Below are 17,061 nucleotides of genomic sequence, written 5' to 3'. Positions count from 1 at the left end.
ATGAGTTAAGCATCTGCCTTTGGCTCAGGTCATGATCCCAGAGTTCTGGGATCACGTCCCGCATTGGGCTCCCTGCTTGGTGGAGAGCCTACTTCTCCTTGTCCCTCTCCCTCTGCTGCTCCCCCTGCTTGTTTGCTCTCTCGCTCTCTCTCCTGGTCAAATAAGTAAAAATCTTAAAAAAAATAAAGCAAGATCATTTGAGAAAACAGTTCTATTTAAAAAAAAAGAGTGAGAGACTCAAGCAGGCTACCCCAACCTTTGTCCCCCACTTCCCCCCTATTCCAGAGCCTCCTGAGTTCCCTTCCATTTGAGTCTTGGTCTTTGAGGGCCTCTGCTCCCTATGAAACTACTGGCAGTGCTTACTCACATCAGATGTAACTAGGATAAGACACTGGGTAGCTTAGGCCCATACATCCTCAGGGATGGCTGTCTAGGTCACTTGTAAGTGGGGGCAACCTCCCTAGAAGAGTGAGCAGACATGTCCTGCACACCACATACTGACTCTCTGCACCTGTGTGTCCTTAGTTCCTTCCAAAGAATCTGCACTTGGTCTGTGTGGACATGCCAGGACATGAGGGGACCACCCGATCCTCCCTGGATGACCTGTCTATAGATGGGCAAGTAAAGAGAATACACCAGGTAAGAGGAGGCTCCACCCAAAATTGCTCATACTGGGCAGCCTGGGTGGCTCAGCGGTTTAGTGCTGCCTTCAGCCCGGGACGTGATCCTGGAGACCCGGGATTGAATCCCACATCACATGGAGCCTGCTTCTCCCTCTGCTTGTGTCTCTGCCTCTCTGTCTCTCTCTATGTGTGTCTCTCATGAATAAATAAATAAAATCTTAAAAAAAAAATGCTCATATCTTACCCACTTCATATACCCAGGTCCGGAGAGCAGGTAAGAGAGTTCTATGCTGACTTGTAACCAGTCTCCAATGCATTCTGACTACAGATATTTTTAAACAAAATGGCACCCTAATGGTATCATTAGTCAGCTGTGGAGGGCCAGGACCTATTGCAGACTGTTCTCCTTTAAGCCCATTTTAGTTATTTCTCAAGAAATATGATATGGACATTTTTTAGCTCTTTAAAAAAGGATTTTAGAATTCTCAAGACCATTTCCCTGGAGTCTATCTTTTGCTTACTACCTACATGACATAATATAACGATAGCCCTTCTGCCTAGTTGTGGAGGATGGGGCAGGTACTCTTTGCATTTTGTTCTGTTTTAGCATCTAGCTTCAGCCTCTCTCTGGCTGGGCTTTCAAGGTTATGGGACTCATGAGCCACTTCAGAATTTAGTATTCGTAAGTTTCAGATTGACATTATGAATTTTCCTCAGATGAGGTTATTTATTTGATGTCTGTGTCCAACCTAACCCCCTTTAAAGTGTGTATTCTGATGAGGTCAGGAACCTAGTCTTTTGGGGTCTGCTATATCCTTAAGAGCTGACTTTAGTTCCTTGTACATAATAGATATCCAATAAATGGTTTTTTTATGTGGGTGGATGGTTGGATGAATGGTTAGATTGTTGAATAGACAGATAGGTGGATCGTTATATGAAATGGTTGGGTGGATGAGTGGGAAGGGCTTTCAATGTAGGGCAAGAGTCAGCAAACCATGGTTGGCCTGCCACCTATTATTGTAAGCCAAGTTTACTTAGAATATAACCATGCTTATTCTTTGACATATTACCTCTGGCCACTTTGTGCTACAACAGCAGAGTTGAGTAGTTGCAAAAGAAAACATTTGACCCACAAAGCAAAAAATATTTTTCCCTTGGGACCTTTGTTAAAAAAAAGTTTGCTGGCTCGTGAGTTGGGGAATCCTTGTCAGTTTTATACTTATAAATTACCCTTCAGTCACCTGTGCCAGGTAAAGAGGATTAGATGCCACAGGGCTTGTCTGGGTAAGGATCTAGTAGATTGCAGGCCCTTGTTCATTACTTGTCACTTCTTCTGGGAAGTACAGAGGTTTTCTGCTGTATAATCTGTAGTTACCGTCTACAGCTATATAACCAAAGCTCTTTCTCATTTTCCTCCCTAGTTTGTAGAATGCCTCAAGCTGAACAAAAAACCCTTCCATCTGATAGGCACCTCCATGGGTGGCCATGTGGCTGGGGTATATGCCGCTTACTACCCATCAGATGTCTGCAGTCTTTGTCTTGTGTGCCCTGCTGGTGAGTTATAAGGCAATAGCCCTGTGCATGACTTGAGCATGGCACGGTCTGAATCTCTAAAGAACAGTGTCTGCACTGACTGTCTTATAGAACCATTTTTCGGTGTCTACTTGAGAGTTATGCAACGCTTAAGTGATAACTAACCAACAATAGCTGTATAACCATAATCATAACCATACTAACTTTTAAAATCTAGAGCCAGCCTTGTTCCACAAAGGATTCAAGGTAGTTAATTAAAATGTGTCTAGTACTTTGCAGCATATAAATACTTTTAAATATAATGATAATATTAACATCAACCCTTTTTTAAAGATTTTATTTGTTTATTTGAGAGAGAGGGAGAGCGTGAGCAGGGGAAGGGGTCAAGGGAAAAAGACAAGTAAACTCTGCGCTTAGCACAGACCTTGATACGGAGCTCGATCCCATGACTCTGAGATCATGACCTGAGCTGAAACCAACAGTTGGATGCTCAACTGACTAAGCCACCCAGGTGCCCTTAACATCCACCATTTATTGAGCTTTTACGAGCTAAGGTCTTTATATGGATTTAGTTCTTGCCATATTCTTATGAGGTGAAAATGCTTTTTTGAAAATGCTATTTTTATGCCTCTCTCCTTTTTTGTGAAAACTCAGAAACCTCGACACATGACAAGATCTTTTTTAAAAAAATAAAAAAACCCTAGTTTCTGTGTTTTTATGTATATACGTGTCAACTTGAACTGTAATAGGTCCCTAGAAATTACAATTTGAAGTTGGATTTTTTAAAAAGATTTTATTGGAAAAAAAGATTATATTTTTTAAGATTTTTTTATTTATTCATGAGAGACAGAGAGAGGCAGAGACATAGGCAGAGGGAGAAGCAGGCTCCTTCAGGGGAGCCCGATGTGGGACTCAATCCCGGGTCTCCAGAACCACACCCTGAGCCAAAGGCTGATGCTCAACCACTGAGCCACCCAGGTGTCCCAGAAAAGATTATATCTTTTTAAGTAATCTCTGTATCCAGTAGGGATTCAGACTTACAACTCCAAGATCTAGAGTCGCATACTCCATCGACTGAGCCAGCCAGGTGCCCCTGAAGTTGGATTTTTAAAATTCATTTTTCCAAAAAAAAAATTCATTTTTCTTAAATAAGTCTTCAAATTTGGATTTATAATGTGTTAGAAAATCTTAATTTTTTTTCTTTTTCCTTCTCCTGCTCCCTCTCTGATACTTTATTGGAATATGAATTACACATAGTACATCACCCAAATTGTAAGTGTATATCTCAATAACTTTTCACATGGATAATTACTATCCAGGTCAAGATAGTATGCTCATTTTATAGGTGGGAACATTGAGGCACAAAGAAATTATGTTACTGCTAGAGCTGCAATAGGAACAAATCCTAGGCTGTCTGACTCCAAAACCCAAAGTGTGGCTTTTTTGGAAATCCTTTAATGTCCGCTACCTCTTTGATGTCACTCTTACTCACTACCTCCTTTATCTGCTGGAACTTGCCATGAGTCAAACCTTCTACTGAAACCTAACGAAACTGACCTTTAAAATCTTTGTCACCAAAATCATTTTCAGGTCTGTTGAGGACATTGAAATTGAAAGTAAACTCCCAAAGGGTTTTCTTTTCTCTTTTTCCCAAGTACCATGTCTGAAATCATTTGGCCTTGTAGTAATAAGGTTTGAGAATTGGATAAATAGCTCCTTTTGGAAGTTTTTACATTTTTAATCACTTATGGAAGGTCAGATCTAACTGGCTTTTTTGAATGTGTGTTCATTTACTCAGAGAAGAGTTTCACACCTAAGTTTCAATTGGAAATTTAAAATTAAGATATTTGGGTGCACCTGGATGGCTCAGTCAGTTAAGTGTCCGACTCTTGATTTTGGCTCAGGTCATGATTTCAGGGTCTTGAGATCTAGCCCTGCACCTGGCTCTGCACTGACTTATGGAGCCGCTTAAGATTCTCTCTCTCCCCCTCTACCCCTCCCCCTACTTGTGCTCTTTATTAAGATTTTTGTGTGTAGAAATGAAATGATAAGCTTTTTTACTTTGAAATAATTTTAAGGGGTGCCTGGGTGGCTCAGTTGGTTGGGTGTCTGCCTTTGGCTCAGGTCATGGTCCCCAGGATCCTAGGATTGAGCCCTGCTCAGCAGGGGGTCTGCTTCTCCCTCTCCCTCTGCCTGCCATTCCCCCTGTTTGTGTTTTCTCTCTCTCTGTAAAATAAATATATAAAATATTTTTTAAAAAATTTTAGATTTACAGAAATGTTTAAAAAATAGTAGAGTCCCATATATCTTTCACCCAGCTTCCCGCATTGTTAACAGCTCGCCTTACCATGGTAAATTTGTCAGAGCTTAGAAACCAACACTGGTGTGCTACTATTAACTGAACTTTATTGGATTCCATTAATTTTTCCACTCATGTCCTTTTTTTGCCCCAGGATCCAATCCAGGATAGCACATGACATTTAATCTAAGATTATTTTTAAAGTAGAAGGAAGGGTACCTAGGTGGCTCTGATGGTTAAGCGTCTGCCATCAGCTCAGGTCATGATCCCGGGGTCCTGGGATTGAGCCCCGCATCGGGCTTCTGCCCTGTGAAGAGTCTGTTCCTCTCTCTCCCTCTGCCTGCTGCTCCCCTCTGCTTGTGCTCTCTCTAGCTCTGTCAAATAAGTAAATAAAATCTTTTTAAAAGTAAATAAAGTAAAAGAAAGTAGATCTTGTAATCTGCCCCATGGCATCCCGAAAGCCTCACAATGCCCGTGCTAACTTTAAACGAACTGCTGAATATGGGAGATTTGCAAAGTGTGGATCTCAGCAGCACGGTATTGATGTCACCACCTTTCTTTGTGAAATATAGCTCCAGCAGCGAAGTTAAACACTTAGACCTTGGCTCTGCATTGGAAGTGAGAACTAGTTTTGCCCTCCTGTGCGCACATCAGCTCATGTGAATTCTCGTGTTTTGCTTCAGGGAGATAGGAAATGCTGGTCAGTCTCAGTGAGCACCTAATGCTGTCCGGGAGGAAGAGGGGCTATGTAGCAGACACCTCCTGCCCCAACATGGGGGGTGGCTCAGAAGGGGCCTCTCTCTCTCCCTGTGGTAATGTATTGACCTTCAAACAGAGATTACTAAGTGGCTCCAGGCCAAGGGAAGGAGGCGTCAGTCACTCCATTCCTGCCACCATGTATTTTATTAGCTCTCCTCTCAATGATACGATGTGAAGGGGCTCAGGCAAGTTGTCTTCTAGACTAATGCTGCTTAAACTCTATGCTACATGTGCCTCCCTAGCAACTTGATCAAGTGCAGATTTGGATTCAAGAAACTTAAGAGAGGGGCTGAGATTCTGCATTTTCTACAGGCTTCCAGTGCTGCTGGTCCATGGACCACAGTTTGAACAACCGATCCCTGAAACATCCCGAAAGAGTTTTTTTCTGTGTTTCTCGGAGTGTGGTTTAGACTTCAAGCAAGGATGGCAGTAGCAGTGAAAAAGAAATCTGGTGGAAAGGCACCTGAAATATATTAGCTCTAGGCCGATATTGGAGGTTTCCTATATAAAATGGGAGTTGGTAAGAAGTTCGATACATTGCCAAGATGTTTTGGTTTGAATCCCACAGGCCTGCAGTACTCAACTGATAATCAATTTGTACAGCGGCTCAAAGAACTGCAGGACTCAGCCGCCGTCGAGAAGATCCCCTTGATCCCGTCCACCCCAGAAGAGATGAGTGAAATGCTCCAGCTCTGCTCCTATGTCCGCTTCAAGGTGCCCCAGCAGGTACCGTGACCCCAGCTGCGATAGGCCTGCCCTCTGACAAGTGCTTGGGTGGCCCGTGCCAGCTTCCTGCTCGTACCCTTCCCTCTTGTGCTCCTCTCTGTCATCATTCAGCGGGTGTCTGTACTGTGCCTGTGACATGCCAGGCACCGTGTCTGGACAGTGGTGAAGAAAGAAGACAGAGAAGGTACCTGGGCAGACACAGGCCAGTGCAATTAACAAGTAAATACTTACAAATTGTGATAAGTCCTATGGAGGAAGTGAAAATGGTATAGTGATGGAAAGCAGGGCGGCAGAGGAGACTTTGCTAAGCCCCTCTGAGGAAATAGTGGGGACACAGATGGGAAGAACATAGGTAAGTGCAAGACACTGGAAGGGGGCTGCGGGTTGGGGGTGTGACTGGTCCCTAGAGAGGGAGAGTGGCGGAGGGAGGCAAGAGATTGCAGAGACTTTTTTCCTTTTCTCTTTTCTTAATTTTAGGACTGCTTTACACTCTTAAGAATTATTAAGAACCAGGGCACCTGGGTGGCTCAGTCAGTTAAGCATCTGCCTTTGGCTCAGGTCATGATCCCAGTGTCCTGGGATCAAGCCTCATGTTGGGTGTTGGGCTCCTTGCTCAATGGGGAGTCTGCTCCTCTTTCTCCCTCTGTCCCTCTCCCCACTTGTGCTCTCTTTCTCCCTCTCTCAAAAAAATAAAATCTTGGGGGCAACCCTGGTGGTTCAATGGTTTAGTGCCACCTTCAGCCCAGGGCCTGATCCTGAAGACCTGGGATCAAGTCCCACGTTGGGCTCCCTGCATGGAGCCTGCTTTCTCCCTCTGCCTGTGTCTCTGCCTCTCTCTCTTTCTCTCTCTCTCTGTCTCTGTCTCTCATGAATAAATAAATAAAATCTGTAAAAAAAAAAAAAAAAAAAAAAAAAACCTTAAAAAAAAAACCTAACCAAACAATTACTTGATGTTATTTCCAGCCTTGATTGTATCTTAGGCTAAGCAGAGAATATGTCCAGGTGAAGTGGCTATGAGCCCATGTCAGGTGTTTTTACATGCTTTGGCTTCCCAGGATTAGCCAATTTCCTTCCTAATTACAAAGGAAAGAGTATCAGTTGACCCTAACTCCCAATTACAATGCATCCTACATGGTGGGGATTTGGAACACTAGGCCCTAAACCTTGACAATGCCGTAAATTGCTAGACTTACCTCCTTCGCTGTCCCAGAGCCATGGGGCTTGAGGAAACACACCGTGTCTTGCCTTCTAACGGTGGCCCACTTCTCCGCAGATCCTTCAAGGCCTTGTTGACGTCCGCATTCCTCATAACAACTTCTACCGAAAGCGTAAGTAGCCCTGCTGAAGCTTTGCACTTGTGACAAGTGAAGCCTCGTGGGTGGCTGGCTTTTGTATGTTACATTTCTGACACTTTGATAGCTTTCTGGGGCCCCTAAAAGACAGAAAGTGGTGGCCCGGACTCCATGACTGTCCCAGAACTCTATAGCAGTGCCCACGGCACAGCCCAGCATGCACTCACTTTGTTTTCCTTGTCTGCAAAGTGTTTTTGGAAATCGTCAGTGAGAAGTCAAGATACTCCCTCCATCAGAACATGGACAAGATCAAGGTTCCCACACAGATCATTTGGGGGAAGCAAGACCAGGTATGTAGTGTGTCCCTGGGGCCTCCTTTGCCAGTTACAGCAGCTTCTGGGGACAAGCAAGAGGTCTTTTATCAAGTGAGCCTCACTGACTGGTTTCTGATACCAGGAAGAGATAGAATACACCTTGGTGAGGTGCTGATATTTATGGGGAGCATCATTCTCTGTGTTGAGAGCAATTATGTTGATCTTTTAAAATGAAAGGCGATTTTAGGGACGCCTGGGTGGCTCAGCAGTTGAGCATCTACCTTCGGCTCAGGGAGTGATCCCACGGTCCTGGGATCGATCTCGCATCGGGCTCCCTGCATGGAGCCTGCCTCTCTCTCTGTGTCTTTCATGAATAAATAAATAAAATCTTAAAAATAAATAAAATGAAAGGCAATTTTATTTATTTTAAAAAAAAAAAAAAAAGATTTATTTAACACAGAGAGAGTGAGAGAGAGGCAGAGACACAGGCAGAGGGAGAAGCAGGCTGCATGCAGGGAGCCCGACGTGGGACTCGATCCCGGGTCTCCAGGATCACACCCTGAACTGCAGGCAGCGCCAAACCACTGCGCCACCGGAGCTGCCCTTAAAGGCAATTTTAAATCACTTTTATCAAAACCATGTAGTCTCATAGTACAAAAAACTTTAAAGAGTACAAAAAAAGGTTTATAATGAAAATGAGATCTCTTTTCCATCCCAGATCCCAATTCCTATTTCCTTGAGGCAGCTTTTACTGTCTTGTCTACCTTTCTTACATTTTCCGAGGCACGGATTGACATGTTTTCTGTGAAGGCGGCAAATATTTTCGACTTTATGGGCCCTACTATCTCTGTCGCAACTCCTGAGCTCTGTTGCTGTGCAAAAGCAGCCATAGACAATATGCAAACAAGTGGCATGATAGAGTTCCAGTGAACTTTTATTTCTGCAAACAGGCAGTGGGCCATTGTTTGCTTACCACTATTCCAAGCACTGTACAGCCTGCACAGCAGAACCTGGCAGCCCTTCCCAAAAAGAGTTCTGTGCATCAGTTCAAGTATTTCCCCCTCTGTGTTCAGTCCACCAGAGTGGGAGGGCCTTGTAGAGATATACAAGGTCTATTACTGTTTACGTCCCTTTGGCCTGCCAGCACAGTGCCTGGGATGCAGGAGACCCAGAGTATACAGTGATTGAGTGAGCAAGCAAGCAAGAACATAAATAAACACACTAGCAAAGGGACAATCCCACCGCCTGACTACCTATACATTTAAGTCAGCTAACAGATTTATATTGAGCACCTGCTACATGCCTGTCACCATGTTAGGCTCAGGGGATCCAGCAACTTCTAGTCTACCTACCATTAGAATGCATGCAGAGCTCAAACTCTGGGTGAGGTATGTCATGTGAGTGTAAGGTTGGATCCTGTCTTGGTAATTTTTATATTTTGTTCAAGATGGATCTTTTTGCATTAATGCTTATTTTCTAAATACTGCATTAAAATAATCTTCATCTTGATTACTGAGGTCTTTGGAGCCTGCATAAATTTTGTGCCCAAGGCAAGTGCCTCACTGCCCTCACCCTAGTCCTGGCTCTGGCCTGAAATGGGGTGGAGGAAAATTGTTTGACCATCTATGTGAATGTCTTGCCTGAGAAATAGCTGAGGCAGTTCCCATAGACATGCATACCTTCAGAGGGTCCACATAGCTATTTCACATACCTCTGAGTGACCATGGGGAATGCTGGATTGGCCAGCTTAACAGTGTCAAACCTAGAGACTCATGTGGGTTATTTTTGAGCTATGGTTCCTGACCTCTCTGCAAGGTAGATTTTCAGTTGGGAATTACTACTTTTTCATGCTTTGACTGGTTGACTCCACCTGCATTTCCTCTGGGCATTCTACAGAAGCTGGGCTTTATTTCTGCTCAGACCATTACCAGAGCAGCCTTTCCTGTGAGTATGGGGCTGGCAGAGGTGTCTGATTCCTCCATGGGGTGCCCCTTTCACTAAGCTCCCTACTTGCTGCTCCTATTTGTGGCCCAGGGGGGTGCTTTGCCATGCTCTGTGCTCCCTACCGTGGCTGAGGCATGCTGCTCACCCCAGTTCCCAGGTGGAAAATCTTGGTTTTAATAGTCTGAGTTGACAAGGATGGAGCTCAAAAATAGACAGCACTTGAGTTTGTGAGGGGTCTTGCTTTTGCATTGAAGGTAAAAGGAGGGGTCCTCCTGTGTGGGATGAGTTGAAGGTGTAAGTGATGACAAACAGGGAACAAATGCAAATCTGACACTACAGGACAGTGTTGGGGAGAAAACATTGGACAAGTATAAACAGCAAGGTAACCCAGGTGATAGTGAAATTAAGTGCATTGTTCAGGAAGGGTCAGGGGTCAATCCTGGAGAGCCGTGGCATTCGTGTCAGAAGAGCATTCCCCATTCACAAATATCAGGGCCTGTGGTCACACAGCTCTGGGGACCCCCAAAAGACCTTCAAAGGAACATTCTCCTCCTGGCTTGGGATAATTAGCCTTCACCTCCTGTGTCTTCCCTGTTGTGCCCTTCCCAGAGCTGGCCGTCTCTAGTCCAGGACGGTAGGGTGCATTCTCGGGGTCCAGCCTGATTGTGGCCATCTCTAACACAGCCCCATGGCTCCCCACTGCCCTCAGACAGAGGCCCATCTCTCCACCAGGCCTTCCCTGCTCTCACCATGACCTGCCCACCATCTGCAAATCTCTCCCCTCTGTGCACTCTCAGCTCCCAGGATGTCTCCCCCAGGGGAGCCCTCGTCTGCTGACCAGCCTGGCTTCCCTACCAGACCAAGAAACTTCCTCATGGGCAGGGACTATGTGTTTCCCCTTTCATAATGCTGGCAGAACATGAGTCCTGGCACGAGATTGCAGAATAAAACAGGCATGCAGTCGCTTCGGTCAGAGAGCCACGAGCACCAACGCTGAAGTGACTTGGTCCTTTTTTTTTTTTAATATGTATTTATTTGAGAGAGAGTGAGAGAGAGAGCACAAGCAGGGAGGGGGCAGAGGGAGAGAAAGAAGCAGGCCCCCTGACGAGTAGGAAGCCCATTGTGAGGCTGGATCCCAGGACCCTGGGATCATGACCTGAGCTGAAGGCAGGCATTTAACCAGTGGAGCCACCCAGGTGCCCCTGAAGTGATTTGGTCCTAAACATCACCCCTGCCAGGCCCCGCACACACACAGGCTTGTAAGTCTTCTCTATCTAGCGTCCGCTCTCGCCCCACAGGTGCTTGACGTGTCTGGTGCAGACATGTTGGCCAAGTCAATCGCCAACTGCCAGGTGGAACTTCTAGAAAACTGTGGGCATTCCGTGGTAATGGAGAGGCCCAGGAAGACAGCCAAGCTCATCGTTGACTTCTTAGCTTCTGTGCACAGCCCAGGCAACAATAAGAAGCTGGACTGAGACCCCGACCGCAGCCTGCGCTCACACACAGCATCTACCCCCATCTCCAGAAGCGGACGCGGCCACCGTTTCTCAGGGATCCTGCCCCTAACGTGGTCGGAGCGCCAGCGTCCCTGAGGAGGCCAGTCCCCCCCCCCCCCCCCCGCCACCATCCCTGTCCCCGGTCTCGACAGATCCACAGAGCTTCGGGGGCCATGAGGGAATCTCCAAGATATTTTTTCACAATCTAGAAACTCCTGTGGGACAAAGTAAAGAAAACCCAGCCATGAAATCTACCCGGAAGTCTTCAAGTTCATGTTGCAAAGCAGCTGCCTTGGACCGTGATCACCAAGGCCATTTCCTTTAAAACATCCTTCACAGACTGAGAACTCGAGGTTTTCCTGTTGCCTCGACGTTCTCCCCTGCATGGTCAGTGGCTGTTTTAGGAGCATTAGTCTCCATCTGCTGAGCCCTTCTCATTTCTGTCTAGTTTTAAGTTTTGCATAGAGGCCCGTATGTGAATGCACTGTGTCCACTGCAAGACCAGGAGAATGCAAACTGTAAGAAATGTTAGCACATGAGGAGGGGTGCAGGTCCACTTCTGCTAGCCCTCCTAGCTGCCAGAGCAGTGGAGAGCACAGGTGGGTGGTTTGATGGGCTCCCCCGCATGTCAGCCCCTGGCATAAGGGAGCCCAGACCCGTCGAGGTATGAAGAACACCTAGCAGGGTAGGTGTCCTGGGAATAATTTATTATTTTTTAAAATAGGACTAATGAAGCAATAATGTGCTATAATCAGACTCGGGTTCCACCACACAAGCGCCTCGTGGGCCTCTTTTCTATCTTGCTGTGCTATGAAGACTGTTGGGTGTAAAATACTAGTTTGTTAATGAATTCTGTGAATTCCGTGAACAGTAATGTGATTGAAAATAAATCTAAAACAGCTGTAAACGTGACCACAATGACATGAAATAAATTTAATAAATCTAGATCAGCAACATGCAGACAGTTCTGATTCCTAAGCTCTTATTTATTTTTTAATTTTTATTTTTAAGATTTTATTTATTTATTCATGAGAGACAGAGAGAGGCAGAGACACAAGCAGAGGGAGAAGCTCTCCGTAAGGAGAGCCTGTTGTGGGACTCGATCTAAAGACCCCAGGATCACGACCTGAGCCCAAGACAGAGGTTCAACTACTGAGCCACCCAGGCATCCTCCTAAGTTTCTATTTAAGTACAATGCTGGCAGATTTTCTGTTAACTTTAAGAAGTGTCTTTTCAAGTGAGGCTTATTCGAAGGCATTGGAAGACCTTTGTTAGTTTTCTTTTAAGAAGTCATGTTTGTAATTTTTATTCAGCTGAAATTATATATCAGAAACAGAAGGGATCCCTGGGTGGCGCAGCGGTTTGGCGCCTGCCTTTGGCCCAGGGCGCGATCCTGGAGATCTGGGATCGAATCCCACGTCGGGCTCCCGGTGCATGGAGCCTGCTTCTCCCTCTGCCTGTGTCTCTGCCTCTCTCTCTCTCTGTGTGTGACTGTCATAAAAAAAAAAAAAAAAAAAAAAAGAAACAGAAGGCAAGAGTCATCAAACTGTTCCTTTTGACCCTTGTCTGGTGTACAGAAGAGCACTTAAAGTCCCCAGAGCCTTGGGGCGCCTGGGTGACTCAGTTGGGTAAGCATCTGACCCTTCATCTCAGCTCAGGTCTTGATCTCGGGGTCATGAGTTTGAACCCTGCATTGGGCTCCATGGAGCCTACTTAAAAAAAAAAAAAAAAAAGAAAGAAAGAAAGAAAGAAAGAAAGAAAGAAAGAAAGAAAGAAAGAAAGAAAGAAAAAAAAATCTTTGGAGCTTAAGTCTTTCAAATCTTTTTACAGACAGCCTGCAGCCAAGTAGTTCTAGAAATAAAGTGAGATAAACTTTATAGTTTAAAAACTATGGTTTTTAGTTTAAACTTTATATAGTTTAATTTATCAGAGAAGAGTAGAACACAGATCTTTAAAAACAAGATAAAAGAAATGAAAGAAAGAAAGAAAGAAAGAAAGAAAGAAAGAAAGAAAGAAAGAAAGAAAGAAAGAAAGAAAAAGAAAGAAAAGGAAGAAAGAAAGAAAAGAAAGAAAGTGATGTCTCAGATGTTGGGCTGCAGCTACAGCTGTGTTGAGAGGGAATGTTATAGGCCTCAGTAACATATTAGCAGAGAAGAGGGGCACCTGGCTGGCTCAGTTGGTGGAGCCCGCGACTCTTGATCTTGGGGTTGTGAGTTCAAGTTGCACACTGGGTGTAGAGATTACTTAAAAATAAAATATTTTTAATAATGAAAAATCATTAATCAAATACAAACCTAGCAAAAAATAGATGGACATAATACAGGTGAGAGCAAAAAAAGTAGATATTAGACACACTGCTTGTTCCAATCCTTCCTGTTCATCAAGTATTCTGAGCTTAATGCAGTCCTGGGGAAGGGGGTCAGTCTGGGTGGGTTTGGGTGATGAGAGATGGTACCCAGGGTAGCCGAAGAAGCCTCCAGCCTGGGGTAAGTACCACAAATTGGAAACCATACTGCGTGCAGGAATTGTTATGCCCGGGGGTGAACAGCAGCTAAGGATCATATCCTCATTTGCTGCTGTACCGCACCCACTCTGGGCTCAGCCAGGCAAGGTGTGTGCTGCCCATCCCACCAAGAGGACAGTGGACAGGGTCTGCAGCAGCAGGATGCAGGGCTCACCTCCTCTGCTGCTGTCACTGGAAAGCATCAACAGGAAGTCATGAGCAGAGCATATGAAAGAGTCATTTGGACAAACCTACAAAGTGGGTTGTGGTGGTTCTCCCTTGGGCCTGCAGTTTTGACCCCACTGTAAGGAAGACTGGAAAGCAGAAATGCACAGCATCAGGGAACCTGGGTGGCTCAGTCAGTTGAGTGTCTGCCTCTGGCTCCAGTCATAATCTCAGGGACCTGGGATAGCCCCTTGTCGGGCTCTCAGCTCAGCTCGGTGGGGAATCTGCTTCTCCCTCTCACTCTCTCTGTTTCTCTCAAATAAATAAAATCTTTAAAACTGAAAAACGAACTGCATAGCTCCCCCTTTGCACCCTGCTTTCTGCCCTTGTGATGATGAAGAACTTGCTGGTTACCGCCAGCTGGCTGCCCCCCAAGCCACAGCTCAATGGGTCATGTGGCGGGTGTTTTTAATGACAGTCTTGGGAAGAAGAAAAGGGTTCATTCATCACGGCCTTGCCTGAAAGACCGCCAGAAGCTTCTGAAGTGACAGTGGAAAGCCCCAAGGATCACAAGCGGACTCTACACCCATTTCCTGGAGTGGGGCCTTCAGGGCTGCTGAGGATGGACCCTGGGGGCAGGTACTGAGGGAGCTGAGGGACAGGCCATGCTTAGGTCTTAACTGCCCCCGCTCTGGGCTTCTTATCCGGCACAGAGGCAGTACCAGGAGTGACTGATGAGAGAAACACATCAGCATGATTCTGCTGCCCATGTGTGTAAGTCTGCTTTCCATTTGAGGCCCCATGAGTATTCCCCATCCCAGGGAAACTGACTTGTTGCTTTCTCCAAAGGAAGTGCCCAGAAAGTACTGTTGAGATTTTATAAGGTAGGTCAGGCCAGCTGGAGGACTGAACTGTCTAACTGTGCACCAGATGCTCTTCAAGTGTGTTCCATGCATCTCACACATCTCTGGAAGGTACATATAACCTGTGCCCATTTTACTTTTTTTTTTTTTGAGATTTTATTTATTTGAGAGAGAGCACAAGAGTAGGGAGAGGGGCAGAGGAAGAATCAGACTCCCTGCTGAGCAGGGACCCCCCCCCACACACACACACACACACCCCACCCCAATGTGGGGCCTGATCTGGGGACTCAGATCATGACCTGAGCTGAAGGCAGATGTCCAACCTACTGAGCCACCTAGGTGCCCTTTATTTTTACTTTTTAAGCTGTGCCCATTTTATAGCCAAAAAACTAAGGCATGGAGACATGTAGTATCTTGCCCAAGGTTACACAAATAAGTAGAGAGGGGTGCCTGGCTGGCTTATTTGGTGGAGTATGCAACTCTTGATCTCAGGGTTGTGGGTTCAAGGCCCCATGTTGGGTGTAGAGATCACTTAAAAAAATAAGGGGTGCCTGCATGGCTCAGGTCATAATCTCCATGTCCTAGGATGGAACCCCAAGTCAGGCTCCCTGCTCTCTGGGGAGTCTGCTTCTCCTTCTGCCTCCCCCTCATGCTCTCTCTCTCAAGTAAATAAAATCTTAAAAATGGGACACCTGGGTGGCTCAGCGGTTGAGCGTCTGCCTTTGGCTCAGGGAGTGATCCCGGTTTGGGGATCAAGTCCCACATCAGGCTTCCTGCATGGAGCCTGCTTCTCCCTCTGCCTGCGTCTCTGCCTTTCTCTGTGTCTCTCGTGAATAAACAAATAAAATATTTTTTAAAAATAAAAATAAAATCTTAAAAAATAAAAATTAAAAATCTAAAAAAAAGGATTAAAAAAGAGTTTATGATTAAAGGTGACTTATAAAAATAATGCTTTCACTGGTTCAGGCAGGAGCTCTCTGGCCCAACTTCCAGTGAAGCCTGGGGCCTCTTGGCCCACCTGAACCAGGTCCGTGTGTGGCTGTTCTAGCCACAGATCACCAAGGCCGCACCTCAGGCCTCTGCTAAGGAAGGTGACCTGGTTGTTCTACTCAGCAAATAGTTAAGGCCATCCTATTGCCCAGCTTCCTGCTAGGAGGAAACAAGCATATCTACATTCCAGCATTTAAGGGTGCTGCCTGAAGGGACGGTCTGCTCATCTTCCAGCCTTTTATAGCCAGGATGGGTGTCCTGCCCTACCTGGAAGGGCTTATTCTCCTTGTTAATACCTTCATCCCTCTGCCATACTCTGGAAATAATCATCAGTGTTGTTCGCCCAAAGGAGTTTTCTGGAGGGGAGGTCTCCTCTGCTTCTTCCCCATTGGGTCAGGCTTAGAAGGTGGTCAGTTGATTTGGCTCTGCGCCTTGCTGCCATTCCAGAAGTGCCCAGGGCTCTGCCTGGGATCAAGTTTAGGCTCCCTTTGAAGGGTGTCAACTCCCTGGACTTCATACTGGCCAGGGCTTTCCCACGGCCTTCAGAAAAATTTTAGGTTTTTTTTTTTTTTAAGATTTTATTTATTTATTCATGACAGACAGAGAGAGAGAGAGACACAGGCAGAGGGAGAAGCAGGTTCCACACAGATAGCCCGATGCAGGACTCGATCCCAGGACTCCAGGATCACACCCGGGGCCAAAGGCAAGTGCAAAACCGCTGAGCCACCCAGGGATCCTCCCACCCACCTTTTTTAAGATTTGGGGGGGGGGTTGTTGTTGTTTTTTAAAGATTTTATTTATTTATTCATGAGAGACACAGAGAGATCGAGGCGGAGACACAGGCAGAGGGAGAAGCAGGCTCCATGCAGGGAGCCTGACAGAGGACCCAGGTCTCCAGATCAGGCCTTGTGCTGTAGGCGGCGCTAAACCGCTGAGCCACCCAGGCTGCCAAATTTTAGGTTGTAATTAAATATAAATGCTGACTTTAGGTCCCTCGTTTACTTCCCAAGCCCTGAATATCGATCTCAGGACAATCATCAACTGGTAGTTAATTAACGTTGGTCTAAAATGATAGATGCAGATTTTAACATCCACATGTACCAGCCTTCTGCTTTGGGGACTTCCTGTCGTAAATCGAGAAGTCTTTTATTAAAAGTGGCAATTCCCTGGGTCTGTTCCAGAAATGTTTGCTGCAATACTCTTTGGCCAGGTTTGGAGCACTTTCACCCCATCTGTTTCATCACTGTCTGTCTCCTATCCATCTGTCTGTCTCTTTCAACCACGCACACAGGCGCACAGAGACACACTCTCCCCTGACAGTTGGGAGCTCTGCTCTTCTGATCCTTCATCTTGTATGTCTTCCAACACCACTTCTTTAACCATACAGACTGGGCTTTCTCACCATCCGCTTCTCTCTCCTCCTTCCATCCACTCCCCCCGAGCCCCCTGCCTAAGTTGGATGATGCTCATGCAATCTCTCCATCTCTGATAGGAGGCAAAAAAGTAGAAGAGAGGGTGGGAGTGGTCACAGATGGAGCAGTGGATATGTCCTCA

At 45.9% G+C, this 17,061-nt stretch overlaps 1 protein-coding gene across 4 annotated transcripts in view; it reads left to right on the top strand.

Moving 5' to 3' along the window:
- Window positions 1–11,950, top strand: part of ABHD6 (abhydrolase domain containing 6, acylglycerol lipase) — a 41,313-nt gene extending 29,363 nt beyond the window's left edge. For all 4 annotated transcript variants that reach the window (XM_038566044.1, XM_038566045.1, XM_038566046.1 and 1 more), the window contains 6 exons: window positions 526–639; window positions 2,045–2,177; window positions 5,783–5,940; window positions 7,214–7,268; window positions 7,482–7,582; window positions 10,789–11,950. In XM_038566044.1, coding sequence (XP_038421972.1) covers window positions 526–639; window positions 2,045–2,177; window positions 5,783–5,940; window positions 7,214–7,268; window positions 7,482–7,582; window positions 10,789–10,965 — 738 coding nt within the window. In that variant the 3' untranslated portion in view covers window positions 10,966–11,950. The remainder of the gene's footprint in view (window positions 1–525; window positions 640–2,044; window positions 2,178–5,782; window positions 5,941–7,213; window positions 7,269–7,481; window positions 7,583–10,788) is intronic.
- Window positions 11,951–17,061: the final 5,111 nt, after the last annotated feature.

This window comes from Canis lupus, chromosome 20 (genome assembly GCF_011100685.1).
Source record: "Canis lupus familiaris isolate Mischka breed German Shepherd chromosome 20, alternate assembly UU_Cfam_GSD_1.0, whole genome shotgun sequence".
NCBI lineage: Eukaryota > Metazoa > Chordata > Mammalia > Carnivora > Canidae > Canis > Canis lupus.
The sequence above is the reverse complement of the archived record's forward strand: the minus strand, read 5'-3'. Positions and strand labels throughout refer to the sequence as shown.